The 20756-nt window shown below is 38.1% G+C and overlaps 1 protein-coding gene across 2 annotated transcripts in view; it reads left to right on the top strand.

Moving 5' to 3' along the window:
• GRID1 (glutamate ionotropic receptor delta type subunit 1) overlaps positions 1-20756 on the top strand; it is a 705186-nt gene that overhangs the window by 583275 nt on the left and 101155 nt on the right. For both annotated transcript variants that reach the window (XM_046026168.1, XM_046026169.1), the window contains exons 9-12: positions 1519-1620; positions 3061-3258; positions 5898-6222; positions 7452-7590. In XM_046026168.1, the coding sequence (XP_045882124.1) occupies positions 1519-1620; positions 3061-3258; positions 5898-6222; positions 7452-7590 (764 nt within the window). The remainder of the gene's footprint in view (positions 1-1518; positions 1621-3060; positions 3259-5897; positions 6223-7451; positions 7591-20756) is intronic.

The raw sequence follows: 20756 nt of genomic DNA, 5'->3' as shown, positions 1-20756 counted from the left end.
GGGTCTTAGTTGGTATTGTATCCAAAGTGATAGCTGGAGTTTCTAGGTTCCTTTTAAACTGCTTCTACAACCTTATACCTCATTCTGATAGTCCTGCCTTAGGCCTGAGGGTTCTAGTACCTTCCAGGTAGTCAAAGCTCAGAGCCTAGAGCTTGCTGCAGATGTCAAGGCTTAGGGATCAATGCTGGAAGAGCCATTGGTCCTTAGGTAGCACTATTGGTGGCTTCTTTAGGGCACCTGGTGACATTTCTCCAACAGAGGGATAGTTCTGCTCAGCCTAAGCAGGACAATTGTGGGTTTTCTCCGATGAAAAGTAGATGCTGCCCACAGTGGTCTGCTTCAGTGGTGGTCCTGGATCTGCAGCAGCAGCCTCACTTGGGAGCTTGTTAGACAGGAATAATCATAGGCCCCAGAATCAGAAAGTACGTATAAAATCTCTGGATAATTTGTGTGCATATTACAGTTTGAGGATCCCCCGCTTTAATCTATAGCAGAGGTTTACAGTCCTGGCTGTGCATTAGAATCACCTGGGGAGCTGAAATATTCCTATCTAGCCCACTATAGACCAATTAAATTCAAACCTCTGGGGGCGAGGCCCCACCTCCAATATGCTTTAAAAGCCTTCCTACGAGAATCTAATATGCAGTAACCTAGAAGAACAGGGTTTCTCAATGAGGACCGCTGGGGAAGCATTACAATTCTCCATGCCTAAGTGCTGAGATCCTGATTAAGTTGAGTTGGGGGCTCATATCTGCATTTTTTTTTCTTTTTCCATTTCACCAATTAGTGATCGAGAATCATTGATCAGAGGAGTTCATTGTGGTTCCCCCCGGGCCCTGCAGAGATGCAGCGAGGGGAAGCAGTCTGGAGAATGTGTGTCTCCTGTTGTTCCTGAGCTAGCAGAGGGGCTCCATAACCAGCCTGGGGGGCCTTCTCAGAGATGCGTCAGGCTCTGGGAGAGACTCTGCAGGCCTGGGAGCATATGGCACAGCACGCATGGTCTTGGCCTTACCTGCATATCAAGGAAAAATTATGAAATTTGCCCTACAGCGAAGACAGGCAGGGAGCTCTTGACCCCACTTGCAGCAGGCATCAGGGTGCAAGACAAGCCACAGAAAGGGGTCTTTGTTACCCGCTTCCCTGCTGAGCCCCATTCTGCCTTGGTGGCAGCAATGGGTGAACCCAAGGGGCCATCTGGCCTGGGCAAGTCAAAGGAGTAATTACAGAAAGAAGACACAGTGACATGACTTCAGTGGGTAGACAGGGTAAAACTAGAAATATTCATCCTAGAAACAGGTTCTTACCAATTGGTTTTATTTTAAAGATGTGGCAAGTCCTCAAGTTCCAGACAGGCTAATGGAGCAAGTGGAGCTTTCTGCCACACCTTTACTCTTTTGAAAGTTTTAAGGGACTGCTGTCCTCCTAGCTGCCTGTTTCAGGATCCCAGTTTGAGAGGCGAGTTCCTGAGGTGCACACAGGTGCCCATTCTGTTCCTCATACTCCCTTTTTCCTTCACAGCTGGCGACGTGGGACTCAGAGAAGGGTCTGAATGGCAGCCTGCAAGAGAGGCCCATGGGCAGCCGCCTCCAAGGACTGACTCTCAAAGTGGTGACTGTCTTGGTAGGATCATGGGCATATTGGGGAGTTTACCAGTCAGGCTTTCGAGCCAGAGGCTTCTGTTTGGCTTAATGCTGGGGTTTGGAGAAAAGGGGATCTTGAGTCATGGCTCGAGTGTTCATAAGGCCGTTATGGCAAATAATTTTGCAAATAACGAAGGAAGAGTAATGTTGGAGATTCTGCCCCAGTGCCTTCCACGGGAGGTGACTGGGCTGCTCTAGAGGAGGATTACCAATCTGGAACCATGGCTAAGCTTCCAAGCAGGCACAGCTCTACTCGTTCCTGGATATAACCAGTATCTTCACCTACTGCTGGTCCTTAGGAGAGCTTTGCTCATAGCCAGTGTGCCCAGACAGTTGCTTGGCCGAACACACCCTTCCGGCTCCCCTGTTGGCCCCATGTGACACAAACTTCATAACAAAGACCCTTTGTTGCCATTTGTCTGCATGGTTGTCCTGGCATCATGGATTTTTACATCTTTAAGAGACCTTAGAATCATCTTCTATCAATTTCTTCCTTCACCTTTTCGGGGCCCTAGGCGACATTTTCGATTTACCTCTTATTAACTGGTCAGACCTGGTTCAAATGTCCCCTCGGTCACATCAGGCATTGTCATCTCCTTGGCTGTAGAACCCTTTGGTCACAGTGTTCCTGCATTCCCTGTGTGCACATCACAGAAGAAGCATTATGCCATAGTCCCCCACGTCCCCGGTTAAACTGAGATCTAGTCTCTGGGGCTGGTTGCCAAAAGCCCCCTTCTTGTTCAGTTTTATACGATTGTGGTGGGGAAGGCTGAGGTGTTTTCCAGAGAACCACATGCCCTACAGGAGTGCACAAGACACAGCACAAAATGTGTGAATGTGGCTTTGGGCTTGGGAATTGTGAGGTTTAATTATGTCCTGTCCTTTGACATACGGTGTGACCTTCTCCCATGAATCAGAATCCATTTTCTAGTACAATCTGATAGATGTAATACTGTCTTCTCTCAATCTAATATTATAGAGCTTTTACTGTCGTTCTTTATCCTGGATGAGAAGTAACCACATTTCTTATGTGGGTCCTGAAGAATTATGGTATTTCCTAAGGACAGAGTCCTGAATGTCACAAATAAAGGAATGAAAACAAATCACGTCATTCTGGCTATAGGATTCTGAGCAGAGGTTGGGATAGCATCATACATAACAAGTAAATCTCCATTCCTCCATCAATATGTTGATTGGAGGGATCTTCCTATCCGCTGTGCTGAGTGTCCATAAACTGCTTTAAAAAAAAAAAAGGGCAGAGATATTCAGACTCCAGGAGAAAATTGGGTAAATACATGCCTGTGCTCTCAAACATTCTAGAGCTATGATTCATCACATTAGTCACTCCACCAATCCCCTGGAAACATGTGTGTTAATAACCTGTTATTTAATTGAAGAACATCCATTCTGTTGTCCTCAGGAAGAGCCTTTCGTGATGGTGGCTGAGAACATCCTTGGACAGCCCAAGCGCTACAAAGGGTTCTCTATAGATGTCCTGGATGCACTGGCCAAGGCTCTGGGCTTCAAATATGAGATTTACCAGGCCCCTGATGGCAGGTATGGTCACCAGCTCCATAACACCTCCTGGAACGGGATGATCGGGGAGCTCATCAGCAAGGTAGGTCCCAAAAGCAGGGTCATGGGGAAGGGCACCCTAGTCTGCTTCTGGGGTGATATCTAAATTTCGCCCATTAGGCAGTTAGGACCTTGGAACTAGCTAAGGAGATCACAGGTTACCAGTCTTCACTCACCAGAGCTCTCTTTTCTTCAACCACCCCTCCCCACCGTACCCATCACTGTACCACTCCATGACTATGACCTGTTGTCCTGAGTCTTTTGAACCTTTGCTCCTAGAACACAGGTCCTTTGCTTTATAAACCCATAAAGGCAGACACAATCTCTCCAATTTCTCCTAAGCTTTAAAAAAAATTTTCCTGCAGTACTACTTTATATAAAAAATTCACCCATTTTGGAATATACAATTCAGTGACTTTTAGGAAATCTACTGAGTTATGCAACCATCATCATCTACTTTTAGAATAAGTCCATCAACCCAGTGAGATCCCTCATACTTATTTACGGTGAAATCCCATTCCAACTCCTATATTTCCTATCTCCATAGATTTGCTTTTGTGAACATTTAATGTAGATGGAGTCCTACAATATGTGGTCTTTTGTGTCTGGCCCTTTCCACTTAGCACATGTATTTGAGGTTCATCTTTCTTTAAGATTTCTGTGACCTTGGGATACTGCCTGGATACTTTCCTGCCTGGTGTACCCTCGGTGTTCAACCAGATAATCCTGTTCCCTTCATCTTTTGTGATTCTCTTTGTTCTTAGTTTCTTATTGTACTGAAACTCTGACTTGATTATATTATCTACCCTCTGACTTTGACCTCCAAGTTGCTACATACAATTAGAGAAGAAAATCACAAATTTGCCCAGATGGATATATGAATAGTGTGTGGGCTCCAAACTCAGATAGGCCTTCAAGACAGCCCGAGTTCCTTAACTTGTCCTTTGTTGGACCCCTTGGCTGTGTCCCTTAGAGACTATTTCAAAGTTTGTTTTTCACTTCAAGCAACCCAAAAGTCTTCTCTCCTAAATTAAAACAAAGTGCTCTTATATTAGGCAAAGAAATGAAGATTTGTGGGCTTGAAATAACTACTTCAACTACCTGTAAAATTCACATCTGCAGACACCTGCTCATACTCCAGGTTCAGAAGTGGCAGTGTTTTTCCTGGTGTTACAGGTCACCTCTCTTCCTGTGTCATAAGTCAGTCCCTTTGTCCTTCTTCTGGACCTGGCTTCATAAATTACTTTCCCTTCTTCCTATGTTGTAAAGCTATCTTGTTCCACTAGATCTCTTCTGAGTCCTTACATATGCTCCGAATGACCCAAATCTTTAAAAAGAAATCCCTGGATCTTGAGTTTTTGAAAAGAGAGGCAACAACCAGAGATACAAATGTGACAATTCTATAGGAGAGCTTCACCATCATTACCTCCAGCATTTTTTCTTTATACTCTAGATATGTCATTGGATTTCACGTTTATTATCTTATTTTTTTTGGATTTCATAGTTAACATCAATGTATCTGCCCCTCTAGCCCACATATTAAATCTGATAAAAATTTTCCTGATAAAATCTTTTTATGTATGTTTTCCCAATTTATTTTTTTTTAAGATTTTGTTTATTTGAGAGAGAGAGAGACATACAGTGTGAGGGAGAGGGAGAGAGAATCTGAAGCAGACCCTATGCTGAGCACAGAGGCCGACTTGGTGCTCTTTCCCATGACTGCAAGATCATGATCTGAGCTAAAACCAAGAGTCAGCTGCTTAACCGACTGAGTCACTCAGGTGCCCCTAAAATAAACTTAGTTCTGATGGTATCTCCTCCTTAGAAGTCCAAGAGTCAAAGATCAGGATAATCATTGCATATTTTGGTTCTCTTGTGGTCGAAGGGGGGGCTGCTGGCCTATTATTGCCACCATTATCCATCTAGTCTTAATTATCCTAACCTCCACCAGTCTTGACCGCGTTAATCTCATGGTCTAGTTCCATCTTAATGGAGTCTTTGTCTATTTTTAAAATTAAGCCCATCTTGGAAAGCAAAAGTCTTACAAGGTACTTTTGGGGTCAAAGTAAGGCATGCCCAGAGAGTCCCCTCCCAACATGGCTTTACTATATGAAGAATTGACCCATATGTTTGAGAGGCCATGAATTAAGGGCCATGGAAGGTCAAGAAAAGTAGATAATCCTTTTTTTCTTGGAGGATATTACTCTCTGGCATAGAGTTTGCATATAAAATAACCAGGGACTGTGACATTCATGAGATTTCAAGTAGTTGTACAACTCACCATATAACTTCCAAAGCATCTCAGGAAAGGGAGACATCCATGTGGGCTAAAGAGAGTTTGGAGAGGCTTGATGGCAGTATAGAAGGATGCAGATAAGCCTAAAGGAAGATAGAAGGGACTTCTTGGTTGGGGCCAGTGATGGGGAAGAGGGAAATACTGGCAAAAGAAAGAAGAGAGTGAAAGTTTATGAGGATAACAAGAAAGTAAAGGAAAACTACAATTCAAACAGACAATGTTGATTTTTTTTTTTTCAGTATTCAAGGTCAGTCGCAGGCTGTCACCTCTTGAATCCATTTCCTCTGGACAGAACAACCCAAAGGGTAGAGGGCAGCCCTTGCCCCAGGGTGGGCCCCAGCAGGAAGCTGAGGACTACTGTCTGATGAGTTGGTTTTGCCTTTCAGAGGGCAGACCTGGCTATTTCCGCCATCACGATCACCCCGGAGAGGGAGAGCGTTGTGGACTTCAGCAAGCGGTACATGGACTATTCGGTGGGGATCCTAATCAAGAAGCCAGAGGAGAAAATAAGCATCTTCTCTCTTTTTGCTCCGTTTGATTTTGCCGTGTGGGCCTGCATTGCAGCCGCCATCCCTGTGGTGGGCGTGCTGATATTTGTGTTGAACCGGATCCAGGCCGTGAGGGCTCAGAGTGTGGCCCAGCCCCGACCGTCTGCTTCGGCCACCTTGCACAGTGCCATCTGGATTGTCTACGGAGCCTTCGTACAGCAAGGTACGTTCCTGGTTTCCTGATGTTGCGGTCACATCTTCCCAGGGGCCTGGAGGAACGTGTCCATTGGCAGAGTTCTTAGATGCGTTTTGGCAAAGTCATTTTAAATGCAATTTTATTTAATCTCTAGGACAGTACTAATATCAGTCTGTACCCGATTTCTCTGAGTAATATCAGATAGAAATTAAATGAAGTGACAAGGAACTCAACTTCAAAGCCTGATTCTCCGCTTTAGATAAAATTAACTTTGGAGTTCTGCTTTGTACTTTTCTCCCCTCCCACATTAGGTTGATTGTTATGCACATGGGGTTGTCAGATGAAATTGAATCTTGCTTAAATTTGAAATCTTAATAGAAAAAAAAAAGTCACAATTGTTTTGCAATCATCTAAGCAGCCCTCCATCCATTCTTGAGATACAAATTCTCCTTTCTCTGTGAAGTCTGGAGAGCACTTTGTAAGTTAGAGGATCTTGCAGTTTTGACCCAAGCAACAAATTGCAAAGTTCCTAACGTGAGTGTTGGCCTTGTTTGCACCATGGCAAAACATGTATTGCCTGTTTGCAAGGTTATATAAGAAGAGTCAGTGAAATGCTTTCTTCTGCTACCACCTAAGGGACCAAGGAGAAATAATTGGCCTCCATGGGGCAGCTACTGACTGCAAGTCACAGGCAATGGTTTCTGAAAATCCTAGGAAAAAAGTCATCCAGTGAGGGCTGAATATTAATAAAAGTGAGATCTCATTTCTGAGGTTTAAAAGAAAGCTAGGGAATCCTCCAGGTGGGAGGTAATTCTATATTTACAGAATTCCTGAGACTACTCTCTATGAACTTGAAACTGAAAAAGGATCTTACATCAGATTGCAGCCCTGGAAGTAAGCAACACAGGGAGATAGAATCTTCTAACTGGAAGATTTTGATATTCAGAACTCTACCCTTGGTGTTTGGCAAACATCACACCACTAAAAGGCCAATTCTGGATTTTTCGTATTTGGTGGTCTTCCATCCCTTTCAAAGACTGGTGGTCTTTGGAATCTTTCCCCAAATTGTCACAATCCCCGCTAACTAGCCACAAACTCACTTCCCTGCTCCCCAGCCCAACCCCAGTGGTGGTTCCCTAAGCCAGGCGGTGGGTTGGAGTTGCTGGAGCATTTCTGGGGTGGGGCAATGGGGGGGCAGGGGTGATGCAGGGGAGAGCAGAGGCCCAGGACCAATCCATTTTGCTGGCCTCCTGTAGGTGGCGAATCCTCAGTGAACTCCATGGCCATGCGCATCGTGATGGGGAGCTGGTGGCTCTTCACCCTCATTGTGTGCTCCTCCTACACGGCGAATCTTGCGGCATTCCTCACAGTGTCCAGGATGGACAACCCCATAAGGTAAGATCCATTCCTCCTTCCAGGTGTGGGACCATTCAGCCCCGAAAAGCTGTAAAGGCAGAATGCAGCCTAGTGTCATGGAGGCAGACGGACTTAGATCCCAGATTTGCAGTTTGATTATCGTCCTCTTAAATGCATGAAGAGCACCACTCCTCTTGTAGTTTACTTCATACACAATTATATAAATGCATAAATGAATTAAATAATACTTCTCTGAACATTTAAATGCTGCTTATAAGACTAAGAAATCAAAACATTAAAAATTAACAAATTAAATTTCCTCAGGCATTTAAATGTTGATTACAAACTTATTTAATCAAAATTTTCTAAACATTAAATTAAAATTAATTAAGACCACAAGTCTAAGGTATTTTTTCATATCTTCAAACACCTTAAAATTATTTTTAAAAACATGTCATTATCACAGTGATTAGAAGACTTATTTTACTTATATTCATAAAAGTATAAAATTACTGAAGCCAGGGAATAAAAACATTTCTTTGTTTTACCAAAGTGTTAAAAATATGGCATGAAAGAATGAGTTCAACATAGTGAAATAACTGGGGAATGCCTTTGTTTTTTGGAGCAGATTTCCACAAACTGTGTGAATTGTAAGAGAACTTGGGCAAAGTGAAAGGGTATTGGAAATGTGGTTACTAAAGTGATGAAAGGCACAGATATAGTTTACATTTCATTGGGTACTATATTGGCTTCAATATCACCTCTCACTTGATCCCTGATTATAGTGTTGTGTAATTTCTCCTTTATCATACTCACTATCATTACATGGATGCTTTCTATCTACTGCCCTAACTGGTCATCCATACTTAACCAGCTTCTATGGCTCCCAATAGCCTATTTAAAGGAGTTCAGACTCTGGCCAGGATTCAATATTTAGTATGATGTTATCCAGTTTTATTTTTTAGTTGGCATTTTTATTGAGATAATTATAGATTCACATGCATTTGTAAGAAATAATGCAGTGAGATCTCATAATATCCTTTAACTGGTTTCTCCCAATGGTTACATTTTGCAAAACCATAGTATTTTATCCCAACCAGGGTATCAACATTAATACAGTTGACTGATTCTATTCAGATTTCTTCTCTTGTACTTATTTCTCTGTGTGTGTGTGTGTGTGTGTGTGTCTGTGTGTGTGCATGCGCGCATTGGATTCTACACAGTCCTAACCCATGTTGTAGGGATAGAGCCCTGCTCCAGGCTCATGTTCTGTGTAGAGTCTGCTTGTCCCTCTCCCTCTGCTCCTCCCCCCTGCTCACTCATTCTCTCTCTCTCTATCTCTGTAAAATCAATAAGTAATAAATAAAATCTTTAAAATGTCATTTTAAGTATGTTATATAGATGGAATTATAGCTCTTGGATTGCCTTTTTCATTTAGCATAATTCTCTGGAGGTTCATCCAGGTTGGTGTGTGTCTTAGTCATTCATTGCTTTTTTCTGCTTAGTAGTATCCCATGTACCACAGCTTGTTTAAATGTTCACACACTGAAGGACATCCAGGTTGTTTCCCTTTTATGCAATTATGAATAAAGCCACAATGAATATTTGTGTGTAGGTTTTGGTGTGAAGACACGTTTTCGTTTGTTTGTGATACATATCCAAGAGTGCAATTGCTGGGTCATGTGGTAATTGCATGTTTTATAAAAAAATATGCTTTCTAAGAAAACTATCAAACTGTATTCCAGACTGACTCTGCCATTTTGTATTACTGCTAGTGATGTGGGAATGATCCAGTTTCTTTGCATCTTTGCCAGCATTTGCTTTCGCATCATTTATTGGAAAGCAATCATTCCTTCATTGAGATGCTTTTGTAATTTGTCAGAAATCAGTTGGGTATATGTGGTCCATTTCTGAGCTTTCCATTCAGTTCCATTGATCCGTGTGCCTATCCCTTCAGCAATACCACATTGTCTTGGTTACTATAGCTTCACAGTAAACCTTAATATTGGGCAGAGTGATTCCTCCCATTTTTTTTTCTTTGTTCAGATTGTTGTAACTATTCTACGGCCTGCATCTTTCCACAAAAATTTTAGAATAAGCTTGTCTGTGTTTACAAAAAATAATTTTCCATCGTTTTGATAGGAATTACATTAATTATAGTTGAAATTGCATTAAACCAATAGATCATAACTTGCTGAGACTATCATGAATGGGTATTGGCTTTCTCAAGCGCTTTTTTTTTTTTGCTTTGCTTGACATGGCCATATGATTTTTCCTCTTTAGCCTACTAATATGATAGACTACATTGATTGTTTTTTTTTAAATTATTTTTTCAGCGTAACAGTATTCATTGTTTTTGCACAATACGTGCCCTCCCTATTACCCACCACCTGGTTCCCCCAACCTCCCCCCCCCCCACCCCTTCAAAACCCTCAGGTTGTTTTTCAGAGTCCATAGTATCTTATGGTACACTGATTGTTTTTTAAATGTTGTGTACCTTGAATAAATCTCACCTGGTCATGAACTATGATTCTTTTAATATATTTTGGATTCTGTTTGCTGATACTCTGATTGAGGATTTTTGCATCTAAGTTTATGAGAGATATTCATTTGCACTTTTATTTATTGTGCTGGTTTCTGTCTAGTTTTGGTTTCAGGGTAACCCTGGCTTCATAAAATGATTTAGGAAGTCTTTGCTCATTTTCTATTTTCTGGGAGAGATTATAGAAAGTTGGTGTTAATTTATCTTCAAATGTTTGGTATAATTCTCCAGGGCAACCATCTAGGAGATTTTATATTCTTGGAGTTTTTAAATTAATAATTAAAATTTTCATAGCTATAGGGCAATTCATATTGTCTATTTCTTCTTCAAGACTACTTGGTTTATAGTGTTGTCATGTTTTCCATTTACTTGCTAATCTTCTGTTGTTGTTTATCAATTATTGAATGTGGGATATTAAAGTCTCCAGTCATTTTTTCAGAACTGCCCATTTCTCCCTTCAATTTTATCAATTTTGACTCATATATTTTGGTACCCTATTGTTAGGTATATATATGTTTCTAATTGTGTTTTATATTCTTATCAAATGACCTTTTTATCATTGTATAATGTCCTTCTTTTTCTCTTATAAAAACTTCCATTAATGATTACTTTAGCTGGTTAGTTCTCTTTTGGTTATTGTTTGCACAAAATATTTTTTTATTCTTTAATTTTCAATCTATTTATCTTGGAATCTAAAGTGAGTCACTTCCATACAACATATAGTTCAATTATGTTTTTTAATCTGTTCTATCCATCTCTGTTTTAATTGGAGCACTTAACCCATTTACATATAATGTAATTAGTGATAAGGAAGAACTCACTTCTGCCATGTTGTTGTTTGTTCTCTTTGTGTCTTACACCTATTTTGTTCCTCATTTCCCCCATTACTGCTTTTTTTTAATATTAAGTAGATACGTTCTGTATATTATTTTAATTCCCCTGTTGTTTCTTTTACTATATATATATTTAAGTTATATTTTTAGTGGTTGCCCTAGGCATGCCAATTAACATCTTAATTTATAACAATCTTATTAGCCAACTTTATTTTAATAGTATTAAAAAATGTTTCTCCTGTATTACTCTGTTCCACTCCACCTCTGCCCCCAACAACTCCTTTCTGAAGCAGTCTGATCCCTTACTTTTTAGGAAGTAATTAAAATTTTTTTCTCCAATTTATTCAATGGATAGTCTTCTATATTCAATTTTTAAATTGTTATTTTTTATTTTTTTTTACTTATTGAATGAGCTTCATTATTGTTTTAAAACAACTTTAGCTATTAGAATGTATTATTAAAATGCATGTTTATGGTTTTCAACTTTAATTTTTGAATTGTGATAAAATATGCATAACATAAATTTTATCATTTAATCATATTTAAGTGTACAGTTTAATGTCATTAAGTACATTCACATTGTTCTGTAAACATTACCACCATCCATCTCTACAACACTTCATATTGCAAAACTGAAAGTCTAAATAATATTTCCCATTCCTCACTTCCCCAGACTCTGGAAACCACCATCCTTTTTTCTGTCTCTAGGTACTTTATATAAGTGAAATAATACAGTTTTTGTCCTTTAATGACTTGCTTATTTCATTTAGCATGTCTTAAAATTTCATCCATGTTGTTGCATCTGTCAGAATTTCCTTCCTTTTAAAGCTAAATAACATTCCATTGTATGTATATAGCACATTTTGTTTATACATTCATCTGTGGAGAGACACTTGTGTTGCTTCCATCCTTTAGCTATTTAATAATGCTGCTATAAACACGAGTGCAGATATATGTTCAAGTCCCTGCTTTCACTACTCTTGGGTAAATACTCAGAAGTGGAATTGCTGTATCATAAGGTAATTCTATGTTTAGTGTTTTATCAGGAACTACTTTATCATATTCTACAGCAGTTCCACAATTTCACATTCCCACCAATAACTCACAAGGATTCCAGTTCCTTCACATTCTCACCCAAACTTATTTTGTTTTGTTTTGTTTTTATAATAACTGTCCTAATGGGTGGTAAGTGGTATCTCATCTTGGTTTTGATTGGCATTTCCCTAATAATTAGTGATGTTGAGCATCTTTTCGTGTGTTTTTGGCCACTTGCATATCTTCTTGGAGAAATGTCTATATAAGTCTTTTGCCCATTTTTAGTTGGTTGTTTTTGTTACTGAGTTATAGTTTTTTATGTACATTCCAGAATTAATCTCTCATCAGATATTGATTTGTAAATATCTTCTCTCACTTTAAGGGTAGGCTTTTAATTCTGTTGGTAGTATCCTTGGGTACAGAGAAGTTTTTAATTTTGATGAAGTCCATATTATCTATTTTTTGTTGTCACCTTTGCCTTTATTGTTATATCTAAGAAATTATTGCCAGATCCAATGTTGTAAAGCCTTTCCCATATGTTTTCTTCTAGGAGTTTTATAGTTTTAGGTCTTACATTTAGGTCTTTGATTCATCTTGTTAATTTTTGTATGTGGTGTAAGTTAAGGGTCCTGCTTCATTCTTTTCTTGAGAATCCGGGATCATGACCTGAGCCAAAGGCAGATGCTTAAATGACTGAGCCACCCAGATGCCCATTCTTTTGCATGAGGATACCCAGTTTTCCCAGCACCATTTGTTAAAAAGACTGCCCCCTCTTCACCGAATGGTTTCAACATCTTTGTTTGAAATCATTTGAGCATATACGGGATAGTATTACTGAGCTTTTTATTCTATTCCATTGGTCTATGTGTCTGTCTTCATATCAGTACCACACAATTTTGAGTACTATAGCTTTGTAGTATATTTTGAATTCAGGAAATTTGAGATCACCAACTTTATACTTTTTCAAAAATTGTTTTGGCTATTTGGGGTTCCTTGAAGGGGAATTTTATTATTTTTTTAATTTTAATTTTAATTTTTTAAATTTATTTTTAGTGTTCCAGAATTAATTGTTTATGCACCATACCCAGTAGGGGAGATTTTAGAATAGATTTTTCTATTTCTGCTTGAAACATAATTGGAATTTTGATAGATACTGCATTGAATTTGTAGGTTGCTTTAGGTAGTATTGACATCTTAACGGTATGAAGTCTTTCAATCCATGAACATAGGAACATAAGATGTCTTTCCGTTTATTTGTGTGTTTAATTTCCTTCAGAAACATTTTTTAGTTTTCAGTATACTTGTCTTTGCCTTTTTAGTCAAGTTTATTCTTAGGTATTTTATTTTTTTGATATTATTATAACTAGAATTGTTTTGTATTTCCCTTCTGGATTGTTCATTATTATCGTATAGAAATGCAACTGATCTTAGTGCATTGATTTTTGTTTTAATCCTACAACTTCGCTGATTTATTTGTTAGTTCTCATTGTTTTGTGTGTCCAGTTTTAAGGTTTTCTACTTATCAGGTCATGATGTCTGACAGCAGGTATACATCTACTCCTTTCTTTCTTTCTTTTTTTTTTTTTTAAATTTTATTTATTTGACAGAGAGAGGTCACAAGTAGATAGAGAGGCAGGCAGAGAGAGAGAGAGGGAAGCAGGCCCCTGCTGAGCAGAGAGCCCGATGCGGGACTCGATCCCAGGACCCCGAGATCATGACCTGAGCCGAAGGCAGCGGCTTAACCCACTGAGCCACCCAGGCGCCCTACTCCTTTCTTTCTGATTTGAAAATATTTTATTTCTTTTTCTTGCCTAATTGTCTATGGCTTCCAGTACGATGTTGAATGGAAGTGGTAAAAGTGGACATTCTTGTCTTAGTCCTGACGTTGGAGGAAAAGCCTTGAGTAAGATGTTAGCTTTGAGTTTCTCATATATGGCCTTTATTATATCAACATTGTTTCCTTTCCTTCCTAGTCCATTGAGTTTTTACCATGAAAGTGTATTGCATTTTGTCAAATGCTTTTCCTGCCCTGAGATGATGATGTGGGCTTTTTTCCCCTTCATTTGGGTAACAAAGTATTTTATACTAATGGATCTTTGTATGTTGAACCATTCTTATGTTTCAAGAATAAATACTGGTTGGTCTTGGTGTGTAATTTTTAAAAAATATGCTGTTGAATTCAGTTTCCTAGTATTTTGTTGAAGATTGTTTCATCCATATTACTCAGGAATATTGGTCTGCAGTTTTCTTTTCCTGTAGTATATTTTTGGGGTTTTGGTGTCAGGGTAATGCTGACCTCATAGAATGAGTTAAGAAGTGTTCTGTCCTCTTAAATTTTGGGATAAGAATTTGAGAAAGATTGCGATTCATTCTTTAAATATAGATTGTATGTTTCTAGGAATTTGTTCATTTCATTAAGGTTTCCAATATATTGGCAGACAATTGATAGGTAGTATAATATAAATATATTTAATCTTCTCTCATGTCTACTTATGCATTCTAAATTATTTTCATGATGTTCAGCATTCTATTACCATTATTACTGTGACTCCTCACCACCACCACAGTTGGAAGTTAAGCATCCTCTTTTAACCTTTAGGCTTAAAAATACAGGCTTTAGGCTTAAAAATATAGGCATTGCTGTTTCTCTTTCAGAATCAAGCATGAAGCCATATATTTATATCTTTCCCTACGTAAGATGATACTGGAATATCTTTTTGTCCTCCCCTCCTTCCACCTACTCAATCATGTTTTGGTATTATAATCTGAGATTTTAGGCCCAGTTTACTATTATTATTCCTTTCCTTCTCCTCCTTCTAATATTTGATGATTTCTCTCATATATGTATTTGGCATTTTCATTCTTCTGTTTTATCGCATCTACATATATAGTCATTACTTGGATTAAAGTCTATGTTCCAGGGATTTCAGTGATTGTTGAAAGTCCCTCTATTCTGTGATTTAGCAATTGTTCATATCTTTATTTTGGTGAATTTTTGTTCAGCTAGAGTAGTTATTTGAGCAATAGACCTAGCAGGAGTGGTATATTTTGTGAGACAATATATCTGAGAATCTTTTTCTGTTACATTTATTCATGAGTTAAAACTGATCTGGATATAATATTCTTGTGTTATAACTTTCCCCCTTAATATTGTATAGAATTTGCTCTATTGAGTAAATTCTATAAAATTTCCCCATTGTTCTTCCTGTATGTAACGCTACAGAGAAGCATGAGAATACGTCATTCACCTCCTTCTTCTCCCCTCCTCTTCCCTTTCCTATCTTTTGTTCTCACTCTTTCCTCTATTTTTTCCCTTTTTTCTCCATCTCCTTTTTCTCCCTCCTCTTCTCCTTTCTCCTTCCCTTTCTTTTGTCTTGTTCCTCCTCTTCTTTTTTTTTAATGATTCTTTTTTAAATTTTATTATTATTATTATTTTTTTTTATATTTTATTTATTTAACAGAGAGAAATCACAACTAGGCAGAGAGGCAGGCAGAGAGAGAGGAGGAAGCAGGCTCCCCGCGGAGCAGAGAGCCCGACGCGGGGCTCGATCCCAGGACCACGAGATCATGACCCGAGCCGAAGGCAGTGGCTTAATCCACTGAGCCACCCAGGCGCCCCTTTTATTATTATTTTTTTATTTGTTTATTTACAGCATAACAGTGTTCATTGTTTTGGCATCACACCCAGTGCTCCATGCAGTACGTGCCCTCCCTATTACCCACCACTTGGTTCTTCAACCTCCCACCCCCCCCCCCCTTCAAAACCCTCTGGTTGTTTTTCAGAGTCCATAGTCTCTCATGGTTCATCTCCCCTTCCAGTTTCCCTCAACTCCCTCTCCTCTCCATCTCCCCATGTCCTCCATGTTATTTGTTATGCTCCACAAATAAGTGAGACCATATGATACTTGACTCTCTCTGCTTGACTTATTTCGCTCAGCATAATTTCTTCCAGTCCCGTCCATGTTGCTACAAAAGTTGGGTATTCATCCTTTCTGATGGAGGCATAATACTCCATTGTGTATATGTACCTCATCTTCCTTATCCATTCATCTGTTGAAGGGCATCTTGGTTCTTTCCACAGTTTGGTGACCGTAGCCATTGCTGCAATAAACATTGGGGTACAGATGGCCCTTCTTTTCACTACATCTGTATCTTTGGGGTAAATATCCAGCAGTGCAATTGCAGGGTCATAGGGAAGCTCTATTCTTAATTTCTTTTCATGCCCGTCTTCTTGCTTTTCTCTTCCTCCCTCTATTTTAATTCTTCTCCTCTTCCTTCTTCTCCACCTCCTCCTTCTCCATGTCACTTTCTTCTTCCTTTTTCCTTTCTCCTCCTCCTCCTCCAATCTTCATTCTCCCTCTCCTCTTCCCCACTATTCCCCCTTCTTCCTTCCTTTTCCTGTTGTCCTCCCACGATTTCCCACTTTTTCCTTATCTCCCTGCTCATCTTCTTCCTTCTCCCATTCTCTCTGCTTCTGATCCCTTTTCTTTTTTCTTCCCTCCTTTTTCTTTTCTTCCTCCTTTACTTCTCCTTTCTTATGCTTTCTTCTTTGTAATTAACCTTAATATCTTTGAATTTTAAAACTGCCATCAATATATAATGAGTTGGCTTACATCTCATTATGATTAGAGTCCTGAATTCTTTTTACATGTAAAAACGACCTGATAACATTAACTCAATAATTTTGTCATCTATTGAATCTTTCCTTATCTATTACATCTTTTGCATTTGTCTTTATCTTGTTTCCAGGAATGTTAACTTTTCTTTTTTTTTTTTTAAGATTTTTATTTATGGGGAATGTTAACTTTTCATTTGTTAATTCTATGAGTCCTCCATGTCTGTTGTACTCTCTTTGATAATTTTCCATTCATTATCCTTTTTCTTTTTATTTTGAGAGTACTTTAGTTTGTCTTTCAAATTTCTGATTAGACTTTCTCCAGTGTTCATATGTTTTTTAACAATGTTAATGAATACATAAATTGTCCTTGTATATTTGTGTTTCTCCTTAGTTTTTCCTCCCTGCCACTCCATTAATACATCTTTCATGTCTCAACCACTCTTTATGGAATTAATTCTTAGTTTTTTGTTATAGTCATTACTATAGTGAATTGTGCCAATAGAAAAACAAATATTTTTAAAACTTCATTTCCTTTAGCATATACTTTTCAAACAATTTGTTTTTAGTGTCTTTGATGCAATATAATATATTTACACATTATTTCTTTCATGCTAAATCGTTTCCTTATTCTTCCATGTTGTTGTTTTGATGTTTAGTTTGCTCTACCTTGATTCTGGAGAACTCTTTCCATAAACAGGTAGGTATAGACTCCCTGAGTCTCCTAATAGTTCACCTGGATGCAAATAGAATCATCCTCTCAGATCTTCACCTGGTCTTCTGAGTTTAGCTGGAGACTGTGATGTAAATTCTCATTACAAGCCCTGTGCCTTAGTGGAAAACTTCTTTTTTAGAGGTTTGCCCTGATAAGGTTTCTGTTTCTAGAATCCTGATTGACGCAGCCCCTACAACAGTAAGAAAGGCCACTGTATTTTTTAACCTTTTTCCTGGCAGTGCTCTTCTTTCTGTCAGAGACAAATGCCAGTGAGCTGGCGTTTCTGAATACTGTATTCTGCAGAGACTAGAGTAATTCAAGGGTTTTCCATTATTAATAACTTGAACTGCTTTGTCTATGTAGATATAAAGTGAGATGATGCACTTTCAATACAAGATGAATTTGAGTCTTGCTGTGTCTCACTAATTTGCTTCCCCACAATATGTGATAAGTGGGTGGCATCCTTTCCTAGGTTCATGATATGTGATCCCCTGTAGTTTACAAAATTACATGGTCATTTCAGTAGGTATCTAGAAGGCTTAAAGATGGATATCTGTCCTCTCTTTACTGATGAATCTTTCTTATTAATCCAAATGGTCTTCAGCCTATACATTTCAAACTAACATAAAACCATTCAATAATGATTATAATATGCCTTATAAATGTTCATATTCACTGTCCATGTAAGTGCCCTAGTCTTTAAAACCTATAAATTCCTTTAAAGGCATAGGGAAAGTTGGTATCCAAGAGAGACTGAATTTTTTTAGAGAACAAACATATACTTAACAATTGCCTTAAGCAATTTTTAGCTCTTTTGTTTGGAGTAGGTATGAGGTCCATTCAGGGAAGGGGGCATATCTTATAATTACTTTTTATCTCCATTACAATTACAAAAAATCTTTACCTGTTATCATGATGAAAACAGGCATTTGAAAAAAGGTAGCACTGGCAGGTGGTTTGACACTATAAGCATCAATGCCCTGTATTTAGGAAATGCTTTGGTTAAAACTTCTAGGTGAGTAGAATTCAGAGGGTTCACATTTAGAAGGATTGAATTTGGCCTAGAGGCTCGTGTTGGCAGGCAGAAGCACAGTGGCATGACTAAGAGATATAACAGAGTGTAGTTGTAATGAGCATTGACATTGAAGCTTGATTGCCAGCCTTCAAATCCTTTCTCCCACTTACTATGATCTTGGGCAATTACCTAATCTCTGTGTACTTCACTTTTCCCATCTATATGTAGGAGTAAGAATAGTATTTATCTCATAGGACTATTGAGGGAGATTAACAAACATATATTTAGAACATTTACCTGGTATGTAGAAAAGACCATGTAAATCTAGATATGATTGTTGTTGACAAGGACCTTGGTAGTCAAAGTAATAGCTCTGAGATTTGGAGTCCTGGACTGAGGAAAAGCAGCATGACTGAGAGATGTGGGCAAGAAGATGCTAGTCTAGGAAACAGACCTCTGTTTTGGGAATGTCACCATCTGGCTCGGTGACATTAGTAACTTGTCCTTTCTCATTCTTAGTTTCTCTATCTGTAAAATGGTGAGGTTGTTGTAAATGGCCTCATCATGATATTTAAGATGTTTGTTCATCTTTCCATTGAATTTGGAAACATATAATTTGTAAACTAAAATGAGAAAATGCTTCCTACAGAAAAATTCTTGTGCTAAGCTTGGGAAAGATAGGCATTCCATAAGAGCTTTGTCTTGTGTCCACACATTTATACAATTTCAGAAGGGAAAATAAAAAGATTGAACACCCCAGCAATCTAATTTATCCCAAGGTGATTTTCCCTCTAATCTTCTTGACATAAAAAATGACCTTTATTCACACAAACTTGCTGTAAGCTTTTTATTATAAATATCTTTATTATTGGGACACCTGGGTGGCTCAGTGGGTTAAAGCCTCTGCCTTCAACTCAGGTCATGATCCCAGGGTCCTGGGATCGAGCCCCACATCGGGCTCTCTGCTCCGCGGGGAGCCTGCTTTCCTTCCTCTCTCTCTGCCTGCCTCTCTGCTTACCTGTGATCTCTGTCTGTCAAATAAATAAATAAAATCTTTAAAAAATATATCTTTATTATTATTTGCAGTCTTACGATAAACTGAAGATTCGATGACCTTGGGTGTGGCGATGACTTCTTAGGGACAACACCAAAAGCACAATCGATCAAAGAAAAATTGATAACAGTTGGTCTTTACTAAAATTTAAAACTTCTGTGACAAAGATATGTAAGAGAATGAGAAGATAAGCTAGAGATTGGGAGAAAATCTTGGCAAAATCATATAAAATAAAAGATTTGTATCTAAAATCTATAAAGAACTCTTAAAATTAAACAATAATAGAATAAATAACCCATTTAAAAACAGGCAAAAGATCTGAACAGTATCTCACCCAGAAGATTTTCATATGGCAAACAGCCATATGAAAACATGCCTAATGTGATATATCATTAGGGAACTGAAAAAATAAAATAGCAATGAGATACCACGACTTTAGGATGGCCACAGTGCAAAACGCTGACAGCACCAAATACTGGTGAGGATGTGGAGCAAAAAGAACTCTCTTTTGTTGCTCGTAGGAATGGAAAATAACCACTTTGGAAGAAAGTTTGACAGTTTCTTACAAAACTAAACCTACCTTTATCATATGATCCAGTAGTCACACTCTGGTATTTACCCAAAGGAATTGAAGTCACATATCTACACAAAAACTTGCACATGAATTTTTATGACAGCTTTACTTGTAATTACCAAAATGTGGAAGCCAGAAGTGAATAGATAAATTCAGGTACATCCACACAATGAAATATTTTTCAATACTAAAATGAGCTATCAAGTTATGGAAAGACATGGAAGAACTTTAAATGCTTACTAATTATAAATTATTTATACCTATAATATTAATTTGTGGTATTATTTATATGTAATTATACATAAATATTACATTTATTTGTATATTGATAAATTATTAAGTATATTTTTTAAATATAGAGAAAGAGAAAAATATATATGGGTTTTACTAAGACCTATCTTACATTTAATATATATTTGTAGATAAAATGAGAAGTATATTATATATATTTGTGGATAAAATATGAAGGGCCAGGCTAGTTGTCAATTAGGCCAAATGAAGCCAACTTACCAGTTTTTCTTTTATTGATCACGTTTTTGGTGTTGTAGCTAAGAAGTCATGGTCAAGCTCAATGTGGATCAAGCTGTTTGCAAAGTGAACTTAAGGGTTGTTTACATATGGATTATTGTTAATTTGGATGTGAAGTTGACATTTTAAAAATTAATATATGTTTAAAGACATTGAACAGGAATCATAAACAGTTGGATATGGTGTGAGTTTACCTCACAAGCTGTTTGTTTGTTTTTAATATGTCAGCATAGTGTTTTTTTTAATTTAATTTTATTTTTTCAGTGTTCCAAGATTCATTGTTTATGCACCACA

This window comes from Meles meles, chromosome 13 (genome assembly GCF_922984935.1).
Source record: "Meles meles chromosome 13, mMelMel3.1 paternal haplotype, whole genome shotgun sequence".
Classification (NCBI taxonomy): Eukaryota; Metazoa; Chordata; class Mammalia; order Carnivora; family Mustelidae; genus Meles; species Meles meles.
Note: the sequence above shows the minus strand (reverse complement) of the source record. Positions and strands in the feature narration are given on the sequence as shown.